The sequence below is a fragment of the Pezoporus wallicus genome, unplaced genomic scaffold (genome assembly GCF_028554395.1).
Source record: "Pezoporus wallicus isolate ANWC-B61680 ecotype Strahan unplaced genomic scaffold, APGP_CSIRO_Pwel_v1 contig_787, whole genome shotgun sequence".
NCBI classification, from domain to species: Eukaryota; Metazoa; Chordata; class Aves; order Psittaciformes; family Psittacidae; genus Pezoporus; species Pezoporus wallicus.
Window position 1 is genome coordinate 170265 of NW_026641881.1, and position 27121 is coordinate 197385.

At 39.9% G+C, this 27121-nt stretch overlaps 1 protein-coding gene across 1 annotated transcript in view; it reads left to right on the top strand.

Moving 5' to 3' along the window:
* The first annotated feature begins 3672 nt into the window (after positions 1-3672).
* The window catches only part of CAB39L (calcium binding protein 39 like), a 36773-nt gene continuing 13324 nt past the window's right edge, over positions 3673-27121 (top strand). Inside the window, exons 1-4 of the mRNA XM_057425662.1 lie at positions 3673-3805; positions 15751-15915; positions 20560-20678; positions 26296-26464. Of these exons, the coding sequence (XP_057281645.1) occupies positions 3704-3805; positions 15751-15915; positions 20560-20678; positions 26296-26464 (555 nt within the window). The 5' untranslated portion in view covers positions 3673-3703. The remainder of the gene's footprint in view (positions 3806-15750; positions 15916-20559; positions 20679-26295; positions 26465-27121) is intronic.

Here is a 27121-nt window from a genome sequence, read left to right on the forward strand (position 1 = left end):
TTCTGTGTTGATAATATCTTCCTGTTTTGAGTCACCACAATTTTGGGGTAGGTTCTAGGTTCTTCATTCTTGTGCCTTTCTAAATACAATCCTGTCCTCAAATTGCTCTTACCTTCTCAGACAATCAGCTTCCTGTAACATGATAATTTTCCTTCAACCAGTTTATTTTCTACTATATTTAATTTGGTGTATTTCCATGTTACATGCATGGGTTCTACTGTGTTTTCTCTGTCTAAAAATATATTCATAAGGGACTGTAGTGCGAGCTACCTTTGGTAAGCCTGCGTTACATTCTTTTCACTCATCTCTCATCTTTGTGTTTCAGTTATTTTTAGACTGATTTCTTGAGAAAACAAAGCTTATGTGGTCAAACTGTCTGTCTCTCATCGTACTTTTCTTTCCATGTTAACTTTTGAACTTCCTGGCCAATTTCAGGCAACCTTGACAGAGAACTAGACACTTGGGAAACATGGAGTTCCAAAAAGTGGACTGAAAATAAGCGATGAAAGGAATAGGGAATTTAAACCAAATTAGTGCCTCTACCAAAGAGAAGACCTTCCAAGTAAAGCTTAGAGAGCAGAGACTAATACAAGGAGGAGGATGGGGCAGAAATGCCCAGCTGTGGTAAGAACTTTAGCAAGACCTTGTGCTTCTTTGGTAAAGAATGCAGTCATGAGAAGCAAAGCGGGAGGAGAGGAGTTCTTGTTTTGCCATGTGCCTCATAGGACAACCAGCCACAAGACTGTGGAGTAGAGCTCCCAAATGTCAGCAAAGTGACTTTACTTCCATTTGCATCTACCTGTAATTATGAATAGCACATGTCCCCCTAGATTCCTGAAGCAAAAGGGACTGTAACCTGCAGCTGCCAGTATGTATTTTCTGAAGTGATGCATCATCTTTAGCCACATGTTGATGGGTTAAAACTGTGTCCAGAAAAGGGGTAAATCCAAAAACATTCTTGGATGTACATCTGGGGCTCTTCCCCTTTTTCCTGTGTCACTCCACTTGCATACAGCGGATGCTTCGCTTTGTATGTAAGACTGATAAATGAAGTGAAACAGAGACTTGGCTCTCTTCAGTGCAGGGATGACCTAAACAGTCTCTTGAGTCCCTTCCTGCCCTATTATTGTTGATTTTGCTGTTCTGATTAGGACACTGGTAGATTATGAAGAGAAGAGAAATGGTATTTTAGCACTGAGCAGTGCTGTGGTGACTTGGTGGTGGGATGGGAGCTATCAGTGGAAAAGTGCTGGCCTGCCTGTTGGAGTTTTATAGCAAAATTTGTGACTATTTAACTATAGACACCATACTTTAGACAGCTACAGAATTTACTTTGGGGAGGAAAATGTGTTTATAATTTAAAGTCAGCATTTCAGTTAGAAATGTGGACTTCATTTTTTTAAAATCTCAGAACCTTTAGCTCATGTGTACTTCAATTTAAAAATCAAACTGTCTCCCTCTTTATTTTTTCTTGTCTGAGACTTCTAAAAGGGGAAGTTAGAAATACTTCTTTTTCTGAAATGCAACATGCCTGTTCAGCTCCTGCTCTCTGACTCTCTTCCATCTTCACATCCTCATGACATTTCTTCACAGATAATAAAATCATGGAGGATCAGTTTCTTCCTAAAGTGTGTTGTGTATTGTTAATCTTCTAACTAGCAGCATGTGTGGGATTAGGGAATGCTTCATGCTTCCTAACAGCGTTGAAATGAATTTCTTTTATAATACTGGCATCCCAGTCTTTTCCAGTGATTGTATGTAGCTGAACATGGCCAAAGGAGTTAGTTGTTAGTATACCCAGTCTTCAGTCTTGCACATTGTCAGGTTGAGGTGTGACTCTGCTCTGTTGCTAGCTGGATGGTACTGCCAAAGCTTGCAGTTGTGAGCTCCATGGGAGCAAGATTCCACAGGAGCCAAGGAGTGAAAGTTACATAGCCAAAACTGCAGGAATAAAAATGAGTTTGAACTGAACTGTGAGGAGTTTGAAAATGGAAATTTGAAAGCCATGAGCTTTCAGACAGTGAGCATGAACATATTCCTGTAAAACTGACCTAGCAACAAATGAGAAGCTATATACAAATTCCCCTGCTCTGGATGCTATAAAGGAACTTCTAGTTTAAATAAGACATTGAAAAATATTTCCTGTATGTCATAGAAATTGTTCTTACGAAGATGATCTGCAAAAATATTTTTAAGTGTTTTTAATAAGATGTTAGATCAGACTGTATGGATTTTTTTTGTTTTTTTAAAGTACTCATCTATGGTTTGAATTTTGTACTTGATTGGTTTATATGGCTGCTCTTTATAGTTGTAATAGACGGTATATCTAATCTGGGTATTTATTAATTCCATAGAACATTTGGGAATTAGTAACACATGGATGTATGGCGTAAATGAGGCCATACTGCCTGATGGACTCTGTAGTGTGTCAATAGTAAAAACAAAGCATGAAAGGATTGGGATTTTTGGGACCACTGGGTTTTCTTCTTTATACTGTGTGTATTGTGCTCATTTAATACTTGCCTTTAAAAGCTCCTGTATAAAGCTCTTTTTTTTAATTTTTTTTTATTTATTATTTAATTGTAAAAGTTGAAGAAGTATAAGGAGATTTAAGTGGTTTGTGTATATATGCACAACTAAGCTTGCAAATGTGTGTGTGGAGAGATGGTGATGGTTGTCTTTTGTTGTGGAAAGGGATAAAGGTTTTTTCCCATCCCTTCTTTGTTACTGTACAAACTAGAGTGCAGCCAAAATGGTGCTGTGCTCCCTGGAAGCCGCCTTAACCAGAGCATATTCCCATCTGTAGTCTGTCCATTGACTTCAGCATATTTTTGTATTGGACCCTGAGCAAAACCCTTGAGAATTCACAACTTTATGCTCTGTAGAATCAGCAACTAAGCTATTTGGTTTTTTTTGTGTATAAATACAGTGATGTGGTATTTGCCTTTCCAGACATAAAGAGGAAGAATGTTTTAAACTAAACAAACAGAACTGTTTTCATTAAAATGCTTAATCTTTCATTTAAATGTCACAAAAACATTTGTGTCTGTATTTGGGCCTGATTCATTGTTCTTCATTTAATTCAGGCACTGTTTTACACAAGTGAGATCTGACCCACAGATTCTTGAAGTCTGTCGGGCTTAGGGGATAGCTTAAACTGCTTCCTCTTGAGAAGCTTTAGGCTGAAAAAGAAAAGCAGCTGAAGAAGGAGCAGTGGTGGAGAAGCTGGGACCTTATCTTGTGGTGCCCTAAACAGAGGATGCTTTTGATATGCTGGTGTTACCTGCATCATGTGGAAGCTGGTGAAGTTTAGCAGAAACCTCTATCAGAAATCTAGTGGAGCCTGCCAGATACTCAGTGTCCAAAAAATGTTGGACATAGGCATAGACTCACTGGGGTGCTGACCTGCAGATGAGCAGTTTCAGGAAACATTCAGCTCCTGCACTGGTGCTGAGTAGTAGATTTTCACTTGATAATGGTGGCTTGTGAATCCTGGATGAACTTGCAGTAACTGTACATGAGGAATTTTACTCCTCTACTGAGAAGCTGAAGCAAAATAGTGCCTGAGGCATAAGCTTTTCTTGTTCACTATGTTTTTGTGTTTTTTATTTCATTTTCATATAAACTTTAAAAGCTATTCTTGTTTCTTGTTTGATTTAAAGCAGAACTCTTCTGAAGGAAGAAATCCAGGTGAAGAAAAAACATGCCTTTGTTTAGTAAATCGCACAAAAATCCTGCCGAGATTGTGAAAATTCTGAAAGAAAACATGGCCATATTGGAAAAACAAGAAAAAAAGGCAGACAAGGTATGAAATAATGTTGTTGAAGACCAGTAAGGTTGTTATGCTAGTGATAAAATTGTGTTCGCTCACTGCCCTGATTCTGCAAGCACTTGCACATGAATAGTTTTGTGTTTGAATGGTTCTGCTGAAATCAGGGGGCTTTTGCATAAGTAAAGTACACCAGATATGGGGTCAGACAGAAAATCTTGAGATCCAGGAGCCTTAGCCAGAACGAAGGGTGATCTACTACTTCAAACAGTACTGCATCTAATGAAACAGCTTGGAAGGCTATTTGAAAACTACAATACTGTTAATTGTTTTCTTAGGATACCAAATGAGGCTGCCAGTTAATGTGTAAGTACACACTACCAATGAACCCTGTTTGCATAAAATGGCAAACCTGTATGTATTCAGGTATATATAAAAGAGATCTCACTCTGTCAATACTTTCCAACCTTCTGGGTGCTAGTGCTTCCTAAATGACCAGTGTGATCAGCAGGTCAGAGAAGGTGATTCTGCCCTCTACTCTGCTCTCATGAGACCCTACTTGGAGTACTGTGTATATTTTTGGGTGTCCCCAACAGAAGAAGAATGTGGAACTGTTGGAGCAAGTCCAGATGAAAGCCATGAGGATAATAAGGGAGCTGGAGCGCCTCCCATGCAAAGATAGGCTAAGAAAATTGGTGCTGTTCAGCCTGGAGAAGAGACCTCAGAGCAGCCTTCCAGAATCGGAAGAGTGCCTGCAAGGATGCTGGAGAGGGACTCTTCATCAGGGACTGTAGGCGTAGGGCAAGGGGTGATGGCTTTAAACTGATAGAGGGGAGATTTAAATTAGATAGCAATTCTTTACTGTGAGGGTGGTGGTGGGGAACTGGAGCAGGTTGCCAGAGGACTTTGAGGATGTCCCATCCCTGGCAGTGTTCAAGGCCAGGTTGGACAGGGTTTTGAGCAGCCTGGTCTAGCATGAGGTGTCCCTGCCCATGGTATAGGGGTTGGAACTAGATGGTATTAAGGTCCTTTCCAACCCAAACCATTCTGTGATTCTATGAGCTGTACTGTTCATGTTCTAATCGCAGTGCTAAGTTTCTGCTGATAATATTGCTCTCCTCCAAGTCTGTGACACAGACTTGAGTAACTTTAGCCACTTTTCCAGTAACCAGTTGAGAAGATGCACCCCAGCGTACAAAATGCTCCCAGTTAGGAGCAAATAATTTTATTTTTTTTTTTCCTGGCATCTGAGACTCCAGCCTTCTGTAGTATTACTGTAGCAGAATTATATGATTTTAATTAACAACAAACTAATTTTAGGTTAAAACTGAATGTCAGTGGAAACAGAAATAGCTGCTAAGCTAAGTGACATTAACACTGTTTTTGTGCAGCTGCTGTTTGTGTGTGCATGTTGTGCTTCCCCCACCTTGCGAATGAGGCAGTATTAAAACAAGCCCAACCCAAAAGGTAGGCATGGAGTCCTTCACACTATGAGTGAAATCCTCTTGAAACTTTTTGGTTCAAAGCAAATAGCTCAGTGTGTGTTAATTATGTAAGATCAGTCACACGGATTTCAGGGAGCCCTCTGGTATTTGATGTATCATGCTGAAATATCTTCAGTTAACTGAAAGCACTGAGGGAATTTGACTCTGAACTAAAACTTAAAATAAGTAACTAAATAAACCAACAGAAACTTCTCTCCTCTGCAGAATTCATCTTTCGAAGCCTGATTAAAGAAGACATTCAAAGCAGAAGCTTTAGACTAGGGTTTCTTTTCTATTTGCTCTGCAGCATGACTCCTCTTAGTTGTGGTTTGGAGGATTTTTAGCTTTCAGCTGGTTTGTTTATTTGGGTGTCAGTGACAAAAGAGGAGAAATTCAGACTTAGAAAATCAAGAACTCAATGTGAATTTTTCATAAAAGTCAGAACAGCTGGTGTGTGTTTTCCTCACAAAGCAAAAGAGATGGAAGCATTCCCCTGGCATCCCTATTAGGGATGGAAACAGCTCATGAATTTAATGATGACACTTATTTTACAAGAGGGGATTAGTTTTCAGTATTTTCTGCCATACTTCATCAGTATGGGATGGAGGCTGCTCCTGACAAGGGGAAAGGAGGGAGCAGGGGACAAGTCAGTTGCTTCAGCAGCAAGGCAGAAAAAGAAATCAGCCTGTTCTATGATGGTATTCACAGATACGCTTTATGTGACTTGTTGACCTGGGACTTTGCTTTGCAATGTAGAGAAAGCACACAGAAGGGAAGATGTTAGAGTCCTCAGCAATGCTACCTTTCATTGAAAGTGTTGCACTGAGCCTGTCCGGAAATACCTATTAAAGAAAATAGATGTATTCATTCTCTTGAGTTTAGGGAAGTGAATGGTAAGAAGCATCTTAGGTGCAGTGGCAACAATAAACTTTAAAAATGGCAGGAAAAATAACTCTTGCAAAAAACAATCGCCCCATCGCATCTCTTACTATCCATACAGTTTTGTTAGCTTAGTAAAACCATTTTTAAGGGTTGTTTGTGTTTTGAGAAGAAAAGGCAAGGAGGAGACTTTCAATGGCACACAGATTTTCAAACCTTACTTAGTAAAACTGATGAATAACGTCTTTTCATGAGTATGACTAGAGAAATTTAAGTGAAACAAAAGCAAAGCAAAACAAAGCACAGTGCTGTACTCTGTGCTCTTCAAAACCTGGCAAGGTTCTAAAATTTACCTCCGGTTTGATTTCCAGAGGGAGAGGAAATGTGTCAGATTTTCATAAAAGGGCCCAGAAGTCTGGCTCTCTGCAAGAGCCAGAGACCCTGGATATCCCAGGGCTTGTTTTGGACCCTGTGGGCCTGCGAATGCAGAAGTCTGGGAATCGGGGCTCTCCAAGTTTTAGGGTTTTTGGCTTTTTGTCTGCTGCGGGAACTGGAGGGTTACTGTTGTGCCTGACCATAAACCCAAGGTTCCCAGGACTTCTAGGAGCATTCCTGATTCTGCTTCTGTGCAGAATAGCTTCCAACAAGGACTTGCCTCGGGTACTTAAACAGGAAGATTTATCCTGTGACAATTGAGCTGTTATTGTAGTACAGCCAATGTGGTATGTGGGCTGAGAGAGCTAAAAGTTGCTAATACAGCCAGAATTGGCAGAGAAGTGTGGCAAAGCCTGAATTAACTGCAGGGCTGGTGAAGAACCTCCTCATTTCCTTTCCCAGCTGAGAAATTCTAAGTTTGAGGTGAAAATGCTCTGGGCAGCTGCGGAGGCGCAAGGTTGGACAGGGAGGGGTTTGATGCTTCTAGCAGAACTTTGTGGGACTTTCAGCAGGAACCATCTGTGCCTTGGAGGGGCTGTTTTTAAATAATATGTTATTTAAAATGATCATTCCTAGCAAGTTATGCAGTATGCAGGTAGAAGGAGCTTTACAGCAGATCAGTTAAGGCTCTATGAGCAATGGGAGAAGGGGGAGGGACACAACTTGGTAAATAGGATGCAGAGAAGCCATTTTTAAGTGTAAAGGCAATCCTGCATATTTTCTGAGACTCCTTGCCATGTGCACACATCATATACAGACGTTTGCACCCTTTCTTAATGATACTTTTTGTTATTGAATAGGACCCATTCAGATTTTGACTGAGCTCTGTTGACTGGACTAGCATCTGTCTTCTTAGATAAGGATTGAATTTAACTCAGTTCCTCCATGTATCTTTTTTTTAACTATGAATGCATGTAGTGTTGCCACAATGCTTTTTTAAAACTCTCAGCTGAAAAATAGGCTAAATTTGAATGTTTGGTTCTTTCATTTTATGGGTTTTTTTTTTTGTTTGCTTGCATGGATATATGTGTACCTAAAGCTTTGACATTTTCTCAGCTACATTCTGATGGTTCATAGAGCTCAGGTTGAGAAGTGCCACCACACATGGATCCTTTCCTCTGAAGTGCTCTTCCTAATATCGTGGTTTTAATTTTTTTTTTTTTAATGACATCTATTTTAAAGAAGATATTGCAGCACTGTCAAATCTAATATCTGGGAGATCAAGTAGGATAAGACAGAACTGAAAAAGTGGACTAAAGCTGCCTTGTCTTCTTTATCAGACATCCTCATTCCTTCCAACATTTGAAATATATAAGGTGTTCTTGTAGCACGTACAATTGCTGTCATCCTGTTCAGGCTTGATGTGGTGAAGAACAATTAATTACGTTTTATTATAGAATTCTGTAAATGCTATAAAAAGTTAATCTCTGTCATGCAGAAGCAAGATGTGCTTGGATTTAATGAGAAATACCCATTCTGGAATGAACTAGAAAAACAGGGCCATATTTAAATACCTAGGAGATGAAGCCTTCAGAGCTTAGACTCTGTTCCTTCTTTCTGCCATGAACTCCGGTAGTGTTTGGAGGATGCACGTAAATAGGGAGCAAGAGAGGAGAAATCCAGGTATCAAGCAGACAGATCTGCTTGAACCTGAGGAAGAACAGACAGTGTGTGACGTGCTGGCCATGCCACTGCATTTATTACTGATATGGTGCCATGTCCTTTGTTAATGGATGTTGTAAAAAGCACATTAATAGAAATGATGCCGGACCCATGTCACGAGAAAAGGGGAGTGACAAAGTGACTTCTCCACATCTTGTGTTCATTGCTAAATCTGGTCTGCACAATGCGTTGCAGGTGGCATCTAGTATGTCATCGAAGGGTGTCCTTAAACACATCACTCTCACTGCTAACTAGACACCCTTGGGTGCGGCAGCTGTAACTCAGTGCCATCTGCAGTTCCTACAGGTTTGGTAACATTTTCTGAACCTGCCCTGCAGCAGAAGCCTGCAGAGTGGCACAGGCTTTTTAATTTAGTACAGCAAACAGATCTGGAGTCCATTGAAACTTGGCCCGATCTTTGTGCTTGGCCTAGGTGGGCTGAAAGTTTTACAGTTTCTAGCATAGCTGGTCTAAGACTTGGGTTTGTGGCAGAAGATGAACCCAAGTGAGTTAGAGCTGGTTTAGGGCACTGTGCTGACTGTTTTCCCTGGCAGGCAGAACTGTAGGCTGCAGCACCTTTAGTCAGTGTTCAGAAATGTAGTGAAGCTAGATGTAAAATAACCTGAAGTGTCTAGCTTCTGCCTCTTTCACTTGCATATATCTAACAAGACTGCTTGCTCAGGTAGGTCACTGCAATCTGTCTTTTGTTTCATCTCTATCTACTGTAACAAATTTGATGCTGTTCAAAAGGGTCAGGAAGGCAGCACTTTATTAAGGCTACAGTTGAAAGACTGTAAGATTTCCAGACAAATTTTTATGTCAATAAATCCTGCCCTTTTACCTCACAATAATGAAGCCATTATCAGCTCCTGTTCACCTTGCTAGCTCCTGTGTTGATAAAATGACTGGGGACCAGGGTGCAGGATGAGGTGCGTGCGGAGGATGTGATGTGCATTTTCATGGAAGAATGGTTGTAAGACTACTGTGAACATGGATAATCATGGATGTGATTCTGCAGCTGCCAAAGTCAGTTGTAAAATTGCCTTCAACTTCATTGCTGCACACAGAAACTGAGAGAACGAGATAAGAAGGGCTTGGCCTTCCTTCCAGCTCTGCATGTCGTGAGGTTTTGTGGGGCATTTCATGTTTCAGCTTCTCTGTTCTGCTGAAGCCTGTTAGTGCTCTAGAGATGGGAGAAACTCCAGATACAATTAGGTACTGGTGCTGAGAGTTAAAAGTCTCATCTGTTGCCTTTTTTTATAAGTATTTTTAAGGATTTTACAACCTCCAGTCCTGTGTTAAGTGCAGGATTACAGGATTAACAGTGGGAAAGGAATTTATGTTCAGGTGGGGCAAACCTGTCTTATTAATTTAATTATACGTCTTTTTACAAGGCGTTTCCCTGTTGTGCTTGCTTGGCCAAATTGTCTTTGCCAGCTTCCTTGAGTTCTATTATTTTGCTAAATGGCAGAGTTCATGCCTCCTGACCCAAAACGTCCACAATTTGTTCCTGTATATCTGTTAAGCATGAAATTCTACCAAGAATAAGTCAGTTGGGATGACCCTGAAGCTACATAGATGTTGGATTTGCATTCTGCTAACGGCTCTTAAAGGGAGTCCTAACAGTTGCATGTAGAGAGAGTTGTATTGGCACTATTCTTTTAGGAGGAAAATTGGTTTGAATCACACAGAATATTTTTAAGCAAGATAAAGCCAAACCAAGGAGCTTTTTGCTTTTGGTTGTAATATATAGCATGGAATACTGGCAGTTCACTGAATCACGCATTGGAGTATTTAACATCACACTGGCAGGCATCTGTGTGTGTTACTTTCTGCTGCTGTGCAAGTAAGCAAGAGCTTAGAAGGAGATTTTTGCCCTGGAAATATACAAGGTGCATAAACAGAAGCTATACGATCCTATTTGCCATATTCTTATGAACAGTTGAGGATTTCTTGATCACTATGCAGATGACAGATGTCAGACATCCTGTATTTTTCTTATGTATATTTGGTATCTGAGTTTGGAAAGGTGGAAAAAGTTCATGCAGTCTGCTTTTTTCTTCACTGTTATAGTTGGTCATAAATGTTATATTAAGTTCCTGGATGAGTAGAAGTAAGAATAAGCCCTTCTGACCTGTAACGTATGTACATGTGTGTGAAACCTCTAACCTGTTGGTGAAACAGAGGTAAAATAGAGACAAGCCACTGAAAGCTTTGAAAAGTTGCAGTTCAGGTGTAGGAGCTTAGATTGTTGATTATTCAAGGCCTGATACTTTTCCCATTACGGTTTCTGTAATCTTCTTTGGAGAGGCATAAAAAGATGCAATGCATCTACATGGCATAACTGGAGATCCATCTGTCTCTGACAAGCATAACAGTTATGGACTGTGAGCACTTACTATGACCCTTTTAAGATAAACATGAAACTGCCCTAAGTGGCTAAGGAGGGGAAGGTCAGGGTTGGTCAACAGAGGTAATTTTTATTAAGCTAGTTGAAATAGCTGAAAAATTTAAGTTGCTGAAATTGAGGACTGTTGGTAAAGTATCTCTGTTTTTAAAAGCCTGACTTTATGAAGTTTTGATTTCTGAAGCCAAAGCTCTGCTTTTTGGTTTTTTTTTGCTTTATCATGCACAAACAGTGTTGCAAATAAAACAACTTAGCCTTTGAGTATAGAAAGTCCCAACTCATGTGATTATGGAAATAAAAATTCAGCTTTCTGTATGAAAAACAGGTAAGATCTTTGTTTTAGCCTTCCATGCTCCTCTTTAAAATCTCTCTGGAAGATTTTAGAAGAACAGAAAAAAAGACTTGTAGGATTTCTTTATAATCCCTTTGTGAAAAAAAAATAAGAAATTGTGGAATACAGAGAAAAAAATTAACCATTATTTAGCATTCTTTAATAATGCTAAATTACTGCCCTAAGAATGTTGTCATGCACTTTGGCCCCCCTGTAAAGATTAGTCAAAAAAAAATAGATAAAATTCAAAAATTGCCTTCTAGGTCTGGCAAAGCAATTTAAACTGAAGAACCTGGTATTAACACTGTGGGAAAGAAAGCTCAGCCCTGGAGTATGGAAATATTCCAGTGTAGGCATAGTAGTGCTACCCATTCTGTATATTAAAGGCTGGACCTTTGGAACCAAATGGGCTGGTCTTCACATGCATGGTAGCTACAGAAAGGAGAGTCCTGATGTCTTTCAGGGAAGATTTGTTGTTTTTTTTCATATAGAATTTCAGGGAATGATCTCTTCATAAGATCCTTTCTTTGTGTTATGGTCCCATTAAATCAACAATTGTAAGACTTGAATCTATGAGGAAAACAAGCTTGAGAAAAGTATGCTTAAGTCAAGGTTTCCAGGTCTTGTTGTTGGTAGGTTTGAAAAGACACATTGATGCTCACAAAAAATCAACTTTATAAGGGGAAGTTGAACAACCTTATAATTTGACTTGGAGAACTTATATAGGCTTATCTATGTTGTCAGTTTTCCAGCTCCAAGTCTATTGTACATCGTCTAGTCTAGCAGGGTTAGCAGAGTAATCCAAGGATTATTAGGTTTCAACATTTACACAAAACATTTTATTTCAAAATAGATCCAGAAACCTCTTGCCGGTCACTATAAACAATGCTTTGTGGATAAAAAGTTACTTCTTGTTCAAATTAACTTGTTAGTCCTGTGTTGGGTGAAAGCAGAGAAGAAATGGCCAGTATTGATAAAACTGCTTTCACTGTGCAGGTCAGTATAGGTAGTGCTCTCCTTTACTGCCCTTACACAGCTATTGCAAATCAGCCTTGTAACTCGAGACTTAGCCATATACCCACCCTGAATTTTAGTGTTCTGTGGTGGAACTGGATCATCCCAAGTTTGAGTGTTGTGAACTGAGATGCCTGTAGGCTATAAACCTGCAAGTTTCTTCACTGGAAGGATGAATAAGGCTGCCCAGGAAAGTGGTGGAATCATTGTCCCTGGAAGTGTTCAAAGACCATGTAGATGTGGCCCTTAGTGACATGGTTTAATGGTTGACTTGGCAGAACTGGGGTAATACTTGGACTTGATGATCTTAAAGGTCTTTTCCATCCTAAGTTGTTTTTGGAGGTCAAGATCCTGACATCTGTGCAGTGACAGCAATGCAAACACTAAATTGATCTGTGTGCTGGGAATCAGCTTGCATTTCATCTTGTGCTTTGTTGTTCCTGTTTGCAACTTTAACTGTCCAAAGTTCGGCATATCTCATTTTTGACATTTGCATGTAATATATATAAGCTGTTCTGTTCGGGATTCTTTGTTTAGTATTTTCCTCTCCCTGTTTTTTTTTCTCCTCTGTTCACACCAGCTTCTCTATATATAATGGCATACATTTAGTCATAATGTAAAAGACTCATGTCTAGAAGCCAAAAGGAAAATCTGCTAGAAATAAGATTGTGCTTAATTGCAAGATTGAGGCAAATGGCTTAAAGTGCTTTGATATTTCATGAAACCTTTTCTTTTGCTCTGTAATTTCTGCTGAAGTGGCAGTTGCAGCGCTTTGCTATTGTTGCTTATGGAAAATAAAAAGTAGCATGGAAGTCGTGATAGGCTTTGGAATTTCTAGCAAATCTTTTTTTCCTGTTGTTACTGCAGTTCTGCTTGTGGCATTGCTGAAGGAAGGGTGCCTTGCTGAGGCTTTTGTTAGTTTTTGCACATTCTCCTAAAGAGGATAAGAATGAGTCTGGCTTCTTATGACAAAGCTGTTCTGCGGCTCTGTTTCTGTCATTTGTATTATTTGTTGTTTGTTTTGGACAGATCTTGGGTCTTTGGATCTTGGAATGTCTTTTTTTTTTTTTTTTTTTTCTTCTGAGTCTTGGACAAGTTTCCATCCCAGAACCAGTGCTTATGTACTAGGATATTATTGTAAAAATGCTGTGAGATTAAGTGGGAATGTCAAAATGGAGGGTAGAAGTGGCTGTTATTTTAAGAATCTGTGTTTGGGATTACAGTTTTCCTCTGGACAGAGTATGAAGGATAGGCACCAACAAGCTGTCCTTAAATTTGACCAGGAATGGCTTTTGGTGACAAACCAGACTATCCAGTGGATGTGAATGAGGAGGAAGTTAAACATGAAATGCAATTTGCATGAAGAAAAGCTGAGAAGATGAGCGGGTGGGATGGCAGATGATTAGAGAAATACAGCTGTGGTGCTCAGTTGTGCCCATCAACACCACAGTGTTCTGTAGTTTTGTTTTCTCTTTCATTTTGCTTTTTGCCCTCCTTTTGAAAATTAAACCTAAAGTTGAGTCTTGCAGAGATTTTTCTATATATCGGGACTACTTCTACTTGAAAGGAAAGGAATTAATGTGTTGTTTACCACAGAATGCCAGAGATTCACACCCTGCCCAGAATGGATGAAAAGCCAAAAATGTATGGGTTTTTCCTTTGATCTGAAAATATTTGCACAGCTCTTATAAAGATTTAGAGCTTTAGTTTCCAAGATAGCACCCCTGTTGTTAATCCCATCTGTACTCTGTGGGATATCTCTAGTGACATACCACTGACATTTGAGGTAAAAATAGGCTCTTTTGCTGAGTGATGGTAAGAAATAAGACTTTGCTGTGGTTAAAGTTATCACATAGTCATATTCATTTACACAGTGCTCATCATGACCTATCTCAACTAGCAGAAAACTGAGAGTAGGTACAAACAGATTGGGGGAGAGCATTTCTTTATTGTGTGCAAAATCAATCTTTGAATCTTCCAGGTAGGTGTAATGTGAAAGTGGCTTTTTATTGGGGTTTTGGTTTTGCTTTTTTTTTTTGTTTTTAAGGATTTCTAGGCTTTTTCTAGAATTTTTATTCACTGGTGTACCTGTGACTTAAATCTGTATTAAAGTGTTGGCAGATCAGCAGCACTTTAGAGATACCTCTCTGGAGCACTGTGGTTTTATTTTATGGAGATTAGTGGGGTGGTATGAAAGTATGACATTTTTCCTTTGAGTTTATGTGAGAGAGATACCGAAATTGCTGATCTGGCTTTGCATATCCTTTAATGTCCAGTTAGCTTTTATAGACGACTCCTGGGTTTTCTGTCCGTGTCCTTATGTATATTTTTTTCCCCTGCTAAACTAATGAAACACTAATTTCAAATAAAGGTTTTGCAGTATCGGTGTGAAATGCTGTCCTGTCTTCAGCATCTTTAACCATCTTGCCTGGCACTTAGTTGTCATTCTCAGCTTTGCTTTCAAACCTGTCCATTACTTCCTTCTTACTCCCTGCCAAAAAATCCAACGCAGGTTTGCTGTGGGTCATGCATGTATTAAATATACCCCAGCCCAGGAAGAGCTATTGCCTCCATAGCCCCATGGTTGAGGGTGGTGGGATTTAAAGCATGTACACATGTGAAAAAGTAACACCTTTGCTCCAGAGAATCTTTATTTATATGAAGTGGAACAAACCTGGCAGGAGAGTGTGAGCCAGACCATTTGGGAAATGGGCTGTTGTTGTTCTCTTTTAAACCTGCTGACTGCCACAAACACTAAGCTGTTACCTGTTTATATGTATTTCTCTTTCATTTTCCTGTTATAATCTTTCTGGTCAAGACATTCTGCAAGGTGATTCATGATTTGTCCTTTACATTAGATACCTGAAACTGAATTAGCATACAGTAGATGGGAGCAAAAGATTAAAGACTTATTTTAGTTCATTTGGTGGCAGCTGTGAGCTTTACTAAAGCAAATTAGAATCATAGAATGGTTTGGGTTGCAAAGGACCTTAAGAGCATCTAGTTCCAACCCCCACTCCCATGGGCAGGGACACTTCACAGTAGATCAGGTTGCTCAATTGTTTCACTTAATGAATTCACCAACCTGAGACTGAAGGGTCTGCGTGCTCAGGAGGCAAATCGCTTGTGGATGATGGTAGCTCAAACCACACTTGATGAGGAGAGATAGGTGGTGGCAGTACAAAGCTGGCAGGGTATCCTGGTTTCAGCTGAGATAATTTTCTTCCTAGTAGCTGGTACAGTGCTGTGTTTTGGATTGAAGATGAAAGTGATGTTGATAATTCAGGGATGTTTTAGTTGCTGCTGAGCAGTGCTTACACAGAGCCGAGGCGTTTTCTGCTCCTTACCTTACCCCACCAGCGAGCAGGCTCGGGGTACACAAGAGGCTGAAGGAGACACAGCCAGGCTAGGTGACTCAGCTAACCAAATGGGTATTCCAGACCATATGATGTCATGCTTGCTATATAAACTAGGGGGAAAGCTGGTCGAGGGCTGCTGCTCAGGAACTGCCCGTTTTATGCCTGTGGTCTGTAAGTGGTGGCATGCTGTGTTTAAATTGAAAGTAACTGTGCTTGTGTAGGACCCGCAGAATCCAGCGTGAATCCTCCAGCCTCAGGAATTACATAAAGTTGTTAAACCGTTTTACAACAGATAACAGTCATTGTCGTTTAGAAGCTTTGGTTTTGAACTGCTTGTCTTTTAAAGTAAAATGCTTTTTTTTCTTCTTCCATTTTTTTTTTTTAAACAAAACCTGTGTGCTGGCAAACAGGCATCAGAGGAAGTGTCAAAATCTCTGCAAGCAATGAAGGAAATTCTGTGTGGAACCGCAGACAAGGAGCCACCTACAGAAATCGTGGCTCAGCTGGCGCAAGAGCTGTACAACAGTGGCCTTCTAGTGACACTTATTGCCAACCTGCAGCTGATAGATTTTGAGGTAGGTCAGCATCCAGAAACCTTTTCACCTCCTTGGTCTCAGTGTTGTCAGTGAGTAGAGCTGTATTTTTCTGAAGTCTAAATAATTTCATTGCATTCAAAACTGGTTTTCATGTGCTGTAGAAAGCAGCTGCTGTAAATTGGTCAGTGTCCTGATAGATACACTCAAATACTGGAAGTAAATGCAATGCATCTGATTTTTTTTATTTAAAAAAAAAAAAAAGAGATTGCCATGTGTATCCAAACAAGATAGGAAATGATGCTGAGAATACTATTTATGACTGATGTTGTAAACTGTGGTGAACCTCCTTGGGATTGTGAACTAGAGACAACCACTGTCTTTGAAGAGCATGTCCAATTTTGAAAGGGGCAGGCACAGGGAATAAAAATAATTGAAATCATGGGAAAATCTCATGTGACAAACACTGCAAAAAATTTGTGTGCTTTATTGAGAGAAAGGGAGGTAAAAAAGGTGTTGAAAACTGACTTTGACAGCAGCTGGCAAGGTAAATTGGGTTGCCCCCACTTAATGATTTGGATTAAAAGAAGAAAGTAATATAACTTTTTTTTGAAATATTAAAATGAATATGTATGGATATATAATTTAATTTCATGTAGTTATATAAAAAAAATCTACATTCCATAGAACTTTGCCAGTTTTCTTGTTAAAGCCAAAAACTATGTAGACAACTACAAAGACCACTGAACTTGCTTATAAATAGTGAGAAGAATTATGGTAGAAAATATTGCAGTGATTCAGGATAATTATAAACACTTTTAACTGACCTTTGACTGGTAAGGACTGGGAAGAAACTTTGTCACTGACAGGTCATTACAGTGTTCCTGTGGTCTATGGTCATCTGGGATAACGGTCCACAGGGACTGCTGAGTCCCATGATTTCTGTGTTTCCCAGATGCAGTGAATCATCACAAATGTCCCAGAGTTTCCGAACAGTGAGAAATCCCCAGCTCCCAGGAGTCAGACCTTCACTGCTGAGGTCTGAAGCAGGAGCAGTAGCCAATGTATAGGGCATGGCAGCTGCTGAATTTAAAAATCGGTTCCCTAGAGAGATCGTCTGTTGCTCCCAGGGCCACTTCTTGTGGGAGTTACTTTCTTCTGAGAGTTTTCTTCTATTACTGAAGTTTTTGTTGTTTCATTTTCTTTCCATATTGTAAATGAATGAAAGGGAGAAGTGGTAGGAAAGTTATGGTTTCTTTTTCCCCTCTCTTCCTCATGCCCCTAGTAAAGCCAGGGTGCCCTATCCCTGCCAGTGTGCCCTATCCCTGCCAGTGTGCAAGGCCAGGTTGGAGAGGGTTTGAGCAACATGGTCTAGTGGAAGGTGTTCCTGCCCATGGCAGGGGGTTGGGGCTATGTGATCATTAAGGTCCCTTCCACCCCAAACCATGCTATGATTCTATTTATTTTGTATTGTTTTTTGCAAGTTGTGTTAGTGGAGGTCTCTTACTTTTCCTCAGGTCAGGAAGTCTGTTGGTTTGGGGTTTCTTTTTTTAATGTTAGAATTTATTGAGGTCCTTTAAATTGTCTTCTCCTGCTACCCCTGGTTACCGTTAAATGTCTTAATTACAAAAACAAACCCAAACCTCCAAAATCCAGTAGTTTATTTATTTAAGAAAAAAGGGGGGGAGAAAGGAGAGGAGATACTGTTAGCAAATATACCACAGAAGGGAAACTACTGCATTTTTTTTAGTTATGTGACAGTCTGTATTGCTTTTGTCAGGCAAAACATTCTGTATGGACATACTGAACCCACAGTCTTCAAATACCAGCACAGAATGAAATACCTGATGTGTTGCTGAATTACTTTTATTACAATCAATTCTAATAACTCTTACCGCAAAATAGATCTTTCCGTGATACAACCTTTCAGTCATTTAGCAGAGCTGATGGACATACTTTTTTTTGGCACAAGAGTGGAAACTAAATGCCATTGAACAAGAGGACAGCAAGAGCATGTGCTTCTTTGTCTTAATATCCCCGTGGACTTTTTCAGTGTATAAACTTTTCTGCTTTCATTTTGTTATGTTGATGGCCACAGTTGGTATTTAGGTTTCTTTGTCAAACAAGAGTTTCCTCACTTTAGAACATGCACATTATTTTTTTTATCTGTGTGTAATAGTAGAAAGCAAAATCATAGATTACTTGAAAATATGATTTCTGAAGGGAATGTTCATGTAGGTTACTTTGTTTTGTCCTGACTCCCTGCCTCCTCCTCACCAACCCTGCTGCTTGCTTTGATCCCAGTTTTGCACAGCTGTACTTCCCTTTGAAGATGTGCTTTCAAAGACCTCATGAAACCTGATGGCTGTTTAGAGGAGTGAGACCAGAGTTAGCACCCACACAAAGAAAAAGGCACAAGCACAGACCTGACTCCTGTCCCATTTATGTTTCACCTGCCAGTATACCTACAGCATGTGTGTCTGGGGGCAGGTGTGCGTACACATCCATTGCATGTCTGTGGAAGAAATGGGTTTATTGCTTCTACCACTCAAGAAACAAGATATAATTTTGGTGATGATATTATTATGAAGCACTAATGCTGGGTTTGGGCAGGAGCCCAGAATCAAGATCAGCCTGGGATTTCTGAAATTTAAAGGATGAAATTTATTGTTGAACTTTGAAGAACTGAGGGAAGTGGGCATACAGAAAATGTCAACTAAAAAAATAGGTGTTGGTAACTGTGTGTAAGCCTAAAGGTTCACAAGCTGTAAAGCCACCAAAAGAAGCAGTAAATAGCCACAAGCTCAGGACTGGTGACATTAGAAACTTTCCCTTACTTTCTCTTGAAACATGAGCTAAATTATGATATAGGGATAATGCAATTCATTACTTATATAATGACATCCTTTGCAGGTTTTTTGTTCTTGTCTAGCCACTTTATCTCCATGATGCCTTATCTTGTGCTTCAGTAGCCATATGTATTTCATTATAAGGCAAAATTATACCACAGATCCAAGTAGAAGTTTTCCTACAACCTTTATAGATGTCTGATGTTGAGGGAAATCTGCCTTGGTTCCATCCTATCTGCCTCCATTTCCTCTAGAAGAACCCAGAGAGACCAACTTCTTTGGCTTTCACCATCGCTGGTCTCTAGAAAACTTGGTATAATAGTGTGTGTGTGTGTGTATATATATATATGTTTTTATATTTATATATATATATGTGTGTGTGTGTGTGTGTGCATGTGTCCTCTCTGAGATGTATAAAGAGATCATAGAATCACAGAATGGTTTGGCTTGGAAGGGACCTTAAAGATCATATAGTTCCAACCCCCCTACCTCTGCTATTGCACAGAATGCTGCAGTGTACCTAATATTAAGTAACAGATATAAAACTTGGCATAGCAGAGGGGATCACTTAATTTCTAGCCATTTTCACCTCACCCTTTCAATAGCTCTTCTCTGGGTCGATTTTGTCTTGGACTAACTGCTGAAGCCGCTGGGGATCACAGGATTCCAGGCAGGCGTTACGGGTGTTGCAAAGGTAGGGGAGAATGGGATGACTTTATAAAGAATTAGCCTAATTAAGAGAATGTCCAAGGGTCAGAAGTGTTTCAGACAAAGGCATTTGAGCTGGCCTGCTCTGACTTGATTCTCCTATTTAATTCCTCGTGTCCTCAAGTCTCCAAGCCAGTTGGGTTGGAACCAGTAGGAAAGCAGAATATTTGTGTTTCTCAGCAGTGATTTGTTTGTGGAGGTGAAACCTGGCATTTTCCCTCTGTGTGAAACTGTCTGCTCCTTGGCTTCAAACATTCAATAAGTTCTTTGCCATGGAATGTTTCTCCTCTTGAGGCAGATGAATGATCATGTACAACTTACAAGTAACCTTTTGCTTTAGCTTGTCCTGCGCTTAGTGACCTGCTGTTGACTCAGTGGCTTGGTTACTGGTCGTTAGTAACTGGTCTCCCCCTCCCTGCATTTCATACATCAATTTGTCTCCTGTGGCTGTGGGAGAAAGCAGTGGGGGAGGAAGAGGACTTCTAATGCAAGATGTATTGGCAAACCCTGTGGCTGAATAGAACATAATTTGGAAAGAGCTTCTGAAAAGCTGTTTGCACACGAAAGCAAAACATGATTGTGTAGATACACGTATTCAGGGAAAAATTATGACAAAGTGAAGGATCTTACTTGTGACTAAAGCAGAGACATGTATGTGATGCAGCTGTTTTATTGGTAGTAATTGTTTTATTTTTCATGGTGAAATAGTGGGCACACCTTTAAATTTAACCCTGTAACCCTCAAATTTGGAGGCTGCAGGAGCAATAACTGTGCACCACAAAAGCATGTTTGACTTCAGTCAGCAGCTTGCTTTTTTGGTACTTTAATGCTGCTATTTAAGATAGCCAGTGACTTGTTTGACAGAAAAAAAGAGGATGCACATCTTCATTTAGAAAAAGAAAGGTGTACATGGGAGTGGCAGGATAAGTAGTCTTCAGAGATACCCCAACAGAGGAAGCCTTCTTGTGGCATTGAAGACTTCCTTCAATGCCACAAGAGTACGAGGTGGAGAACCGCCCCCGAAGAAACTGACTTGTTTTCATTTTCATTTCTACTTTAAATAGAGGTTATAGTAAATGATTATTTTTTATGTTTTTCCAGTTGAAGATATATTTTGCTTCTTTAACAGGGCAAAAAGGACGTTTCCCAGATATTTAACAACATCTTGAGAAGACAAATTGGCACACGCAGCCCTACTGTGGAATACATTAGTGCCCATCCACATATCCTATTCATGCTTCTAAAAGGGTGGGTGTTTTAATTTGATTTTCATTAAACAGCATTGCCTGGAACATGCTGGCACTGCAGCTGATCTTCTTTGTCACTTTTAGTTAACAAAAAAAAAAAGAGATGTTGTTCCAGTTTTCTTACTTTGTTTCATACTGACTTTATTTCTACTTAACTGTCTACTTTTAATAACTGGATTTTTTTTTATTTGGCCGTTATTTCTTCACCAAACTTCATGTTGGAATAATTATGTGCTGGTTGTTCTTGACTGCTCCCCACATGACTGTTCTTCAGTTCTTGCCCTAAACTCTTCTGTGGCATTGTTGATGACTGCTGAGTTTCATTTAGACCGTTTAGCATTGCAGGAGTGACTTATAGCAGTGTCTGTAAATAACTGGAGTCAAACTGGACGACTATGTTATAGAAGCAAAAATGCATGAAAAGAATAGTTGTGTTTGGGGGACAGGCTTCTCCAGCCCTTGTAGCCACATGTGAACTTCAAATTAATTCTGTAATGAACTCCACAACTTTCAGCATTAACCTTTGAGGGAGTCAGTGCTCAGCTGTAACCTGGTGGTTCCCAAGGTAAGTTGGCCAAGGAGGGCTGTAGTTCCATTCAGCTGTAGTTGCATTCAGGAGTGCCCAAGTGTTGGCCTAAAAATCCTGAGGTTTCTGTCGCCTTTACTTTTGACGAAAAGCACCTTCCATTCAGTGAGAAGCTTTGCTTTTCAAACCCTTGAAATCTACTGTTTTCTGTTCCATTTTCTTTTACCTTTAGGTTTTTGGTTGGGTTTTTTTTTCCTAAATAAATGAGAATACATGTGATTGGGATTAAATAACTGATGTAGAAATAAGTTCATTTGTTAGCTGATCAGTATGAAACAGCATGGATTCTCATAATAGTTGTATGGTCACACTAGCAACAGCCTATCAACAGCATATCAAAAAGATGATATAAGAATGATTTTTTTCTTGCTTTTCTTGCTCCTGAGGTTGAAGATATTCGTGTTTACTATTTGCTCCACAGTCAGAGTTAGGAAAACACCTAATCACCATCTAAGGTTTGTGCATGACAGTTACAGCCCCAAGGGCAAAATTCCTTTCAGCCAGCCTCTCTCAGAGGCAGACCTGAGCCAGGAGAGGGATAGGCATGGGAGTTCTCTAAAATAGTTATTTCCTTCAAAATTGGTCACATTCCAGCACAGCTTAGTAGGGAAAATAGTAATGGAGGGATCTAGTTAGTACCACGGATTTCAAGAACTGTGAGCTCATGGTTGAACATAGTGGCAAAGCTCTTGGTTGCTGCAATAGGAGGTGTGGACTTGCTGCCTTCCTCACAGGCAGGGTAGTGGAGAGCCTAGGCAGGCGACCAGGCTGAGCTGGGCTTTGCTCTTACAAGTATAGTGATTTAGCTTTAATTTTGAAACTCTTTATTTGTTTTATGTTACTAATTGCTAGCTTCCTCAGAGAGGAAACCACTCTGCCAGTTAAATTCATTCTGGTTTCATTTGTTCATTAAAATTGACCATTTATATAAACCTCAAACTACTAGTCTCAGGACGGTGATTTTAATTCTCTCCATCTTCGTTAACTTGTACAACTGTTTTCAATTTCATAGATAGGTACAGTCATTTTTTCCCTTTTCTCTGTCTTTGCTGTTTCGATTTTTCACTGATTTTGTTTTTGCACGTTGTGTATCACTGCCATATGTCTGGGCTTTACTTAAAACTAAAAAATATTTTTGGATCTTGTCCCAGATCTTCTTTGGCATCTCTAAGAACTGAGAATATTAAGATGATAGTAAAGATTTTATGTTCTGCATATATGCTGCTGACAGACATTTTGCTGTAGGTGACCTGAGTCACTGGAAGGATTTAAATGGCATCACTTGGGTGCCGTTTTGGAAATTCCTGCTGAGTTGAGCAGTATGTCCATGTTAGTTTGGTCCTTGGACTCCTTGTTAATGATTTCTTGGCTATCTCTCCACAGCACTGAGCTGTATCAGAATTGCCATTTCTGCAGTTTCTTGTTAGAAAGTGCTGTTGAATTAATGAGTAGTAGTTCAGAAGACAGACCTGAACAGCCTGGTGGTACCTGAGCAGCTGCTGCAGAACAGTGTAATGATGTCAAATGTGGTGCTGCGTTACCTGCCTGTGTCCTGCTGCTGGGACTCTCTATAAATGATACTTAAAACATGTACCTACAGCAAGGCTGAGCCCTGAACACACAGCTTGCTGCATGCTGGCGGTGTGCAGTGCTTGTGTGCAGTCAGCTGTGAGACTGGGAAACCCACACTTCATGGTAGACACTACCTCTTGAAAATGTGACTTGAGGATATGTTTTAATATTTATTTAGTCCTAAATGAAATATGTGAAATGAGAATCTTCTGAAAGAAAAGTGGCTTGTATGTTCAGTGTTACATGACATGCAAGAAATCTGGACAGAGACTTTTTACAAGGGCATGCAGTGACAGGACAACAGGGAATGGCTTTAAGATCGAAGAAGGTAGATGTAGGTCAGGTATTAGGAAGAAATTCTTCCCTGTGAGGGTGGTGAGGCACTGGCACAGGTTGCCCAGAGAAGCTGTGGCTGCCTCAACCCTGGCAGTGTTCAAGGCCAAGTTGGACACGTCTTTGAGCAAACTGGTTTAGTGGAAGGTGTCCCTGCCCGTGGCAGGGGGGTTGGAACTGGATGATCTTTCAGGCTCCAACCCAAACCATTCTGTTGATGATTCTATGATTCTATGACATTATCTGGAGAGAAACAAAAAATACCAATTCTACCATGACAATAAAAGAAACGGCACAAGACTATTGCGAAAGTTTGTCATTGTTCTACTTTTATTGGATACAAAATTTCCTCTGCCCGCTGAGAGTCAATTTCCAACACCATCAACAAAGGGTTGCTTTTTTGTTGCATAATGTGAGTGCTGTTGAGCGGGAAGGATCCTGAATCAGAGCTCCCGCCCAATGTTTCCTGCCTAATACTCCAGCGGCACTGCCAGCTTGAGATAACTAACTGTTCTTAGCTTTTAGAATTCATTCTACACCAGCTACTTCCTTCCAGCTTCTCAGCTTCAGAAAAACATACAGCACATAGGTCACTACTTTTTTATTTTTTCACTTTTTTGGTAGGTTAATTTACCTTCCTGCTGCATGAGGACTTACATTAATAGTATCTTATTTTCTCTGTGTGCAGGCTTTGTGTTCGAGTAAGTTTTCAGATGGATACAGTGATTGATGTATATAGAGCACTCAGTAGATTTGAGACAGTTTTTTTTTCTCTGGTGTCAGTGTATTGCATTAACCCAGAAATAACTTTGCTATTTTATATTTTAAAATACTTTAGTGCAATGGCTGTAAAGGACTTGAAATTTGTGGCATTTGCATTGTTTCTCGCAAGTGACAGATTGATAAGCTCCTTTGTGAATATGTATCATGCCACATGCTATCTCTAATGTACTTAGGCACTGTCTCGATCTATTCTGTGATGACCTCTTCATACCATAGTGCAGTTAAAGCTTTAGTGGTATTGTGGCTGAAGTTGCAGAATTGCCCTTGAGTTTAGCCAGGCTTTAGAAGTTAGTGTAAAATCAGATTAGAATATAGCTATTTGTCAAGACCTTGTGTCTCCCAGGCTTGATGCCTTCCAAATCTCCTGCCTGTGCTCCTTACCTTGTACCATCTTCTGCACTAGCCATGCAAGTGTGGTTCCCTTTGCGCTGAGATACATCTCTGCTCTGTGTTGCTTCTTTCAGCCTCCATAGTAAGAGTTTTTAAATCTTTCAAGTCCATTATTTTATTTTCTGGTTGCCCCTAGTAGTCAGTAAGTGGGGGTCTCTTTAGGTTGTAAGGTCATCTGAATAGAGCTCCTCAATATTTTCTTCTGCTTTGGGAATGTGTCAGTATAGAGCACTAATTGCTCATTAGCAGTGATTCTGGAATACATTTCGGTCATTCCTGCCTGGTGGGTTTGCATGTAAGTGTGGGTGCAGAGAACATGCCAGTTATAACTGGGCAGCTTGTAAACTTCTTCCAGGCATATTCCAGGAGCCAAACCCAACTTCCCTTGCTTATGTGAACAGCCAAAGGTCCATAACCCACTTCCAGATAATGGAGCATTTGACTAAGAATGATTCTGTTGATACTTATGTTTTAAGACGTTATTGTGCTGGAAACAATGTAATTTGCTTTTTTTTTTCCAATCAAAATATTCCTTAGCCAACTATTAAATATTTTCCTGGCTGCACTCCTAGGAGCAACTCCTCCTCTTTTTCCTTGAAAATTAGTATTCCTGTTAATGGAGTTGAGGAGAGATATGCCTCAATGGGAGACACCCGCGAATTTCCGTTGTCTAAAGAGTTACAAATTCATGTTTGCAAATGTTTCCCAAAAGGAAACAAACAGGGACTCGAGTGCCTGTATTTCCTTGAGAGTGGGAAGTTCCATTTGCCTGTTCGGAATAGTAGTTCATTTTTCATTAAGCCAGCTATTGTTGACATCAGGTTGAGTATGCAGCTCTGGTATGCCCGCAAAACACTACCATTCTTTTAAATTGCAAGCTGGTGGTAAATTTGAGGGCCCACTCACTTACAGCACAGATGGCATTTTGTGTTTTTTCTTCTTTTTTTTCTCTTTTGGCCTGGTGATAGGAATTAATTGTGCAAAGGAAAAACAATGCTGATAAGCTCTGGGCGATAATACACAATTCTGATATAGTATAACCAGTTTATTGAAACAGAGCATGCTTTCTGTCCCCTTGGACTTCACCTCTTTCACATGACTGAACATTGCTGGAAGAAGTTCATTTTAAGTCCTTTCTTATTGTTGGATTTCATCTTTTCTTTTTTTTTTAAAATATGTTTCTAACAGTTTTGTTTGAGGTTAATTTCAGCTTTAAAGAAATCAGGGCTTTATAGAAATAGAAGATAATCTGAATTACCTACCCCTCTCTCTCCAAGATGGAGAAGTGTGCTGGCTCCTGGCTATTGCAATGCATGTGCCATAACAGAATTGTAACTTGAGGAATGAGTACTTGTATACTGAACAAAGTCAAAGCCTTTGCAGGGGAGGGATTGGACAGAATTCCTTATGAACTGAAAAAAAAGTCTTCAGAGCTACAGAAAGCTTAATCCTATGTAGATTGCCTGGATAAACTCCTTCTACCTTCCCTGTTAGGTATTAATATTCTAGAGCGACATCCTCTATAAGAGGAGTGGGAGGTGATGTATGGTCATGAGGTGTTATATTTTTTTCAGATGAACTGAGGAGCTCAGCATTAAATCTGAAAAGGGAAATTGTTATGTTGTATTGATGAAGAAGCTCTGCTGAAACATTATGCACTCTACATGGTCTTTCCACAGAGAGGACATGAAATGCACGTTTACACCAAAATGTGATTTGGCTTGGGAAGACAGACGTGTGTGGTGGAAAATGCTGGCAGCCTTATCCACCCCTCAGCTTTGGGCTGAGGTCCTGAAGCTGAATGCAGTGCTGTGGCTGTGAGCTGCCACCCTTTTGTTGTGTCCCTTCTGGTGCACGCATTCCCTGTGCTACGAGGTTCCCTGTTGCTAGAAAAGTGCCTGTTAATCCTTGTTCTTCTATATTTTGATCTTTTCTGTTTCTTTTCATTCTTCAGATATGAATCCCCAAGTATTGCCTTACGATGTGGAATTATGCTGAGAGAGTGTATCCGGCATGAACCCTTGGCCAAAATCATACTTTTTTCGGAACAGTTCAGAGACTTTTTTAAATATGTGGAAATGTCAACATTTGATATAGCTTCTGATGCCTTTGCTACATTCAAGGTAAATTCTTTGATACCTGCTTCATAGTGTTAGTGTCAAAAATGACACTCTATCAGTAGTCATCACTGGATGGTGTGTTGCCTTTAAACTGGGTGTCTTTTTTATTGTTCAGTAAAGGATATAATTACTGCTTGGTGTGGTTGTAACAGGTTTCACAACAGTGATCAAGCTAGCAGAGAATCTTTAATTCAATACAGATTTACATTTCACTGATGTTCTTCATCTCGACAATCAAAGATGCTTTATGCAACCATTTAAATGTATTACATACAGTTCTTGTAAAATACATGACCTTTTCTCTCCCTACCTTCCCCCAGAGACAAAATCACTGCCCATTGTGACCAGTAAATAGAAGAAATCATTTAAAATTCACTTGTGAAATCCCTGTAAGTTTTGCTGTCCCTTCTGAGAGCAGCAGTCAGTTTTAGATTAATGCCATGCCTGTGGATTATTTTACAATGTATTTGTGTGCTTACTTTTGTGACCCATGGTTCAGTGTAAGGACTGTACTGCTACAAGCTGAGTAGGTGGAAGCACTGTGTAGAGCCTGCGGTGTGCTGAAAATGAAGTTGGGTGAAGCCTGCCAGTTTTCTTGGAGTTTGTATGTGACCATCATCTTTCCTACATGGTGCCAATACAGTCTTTGAGCAAAACTGG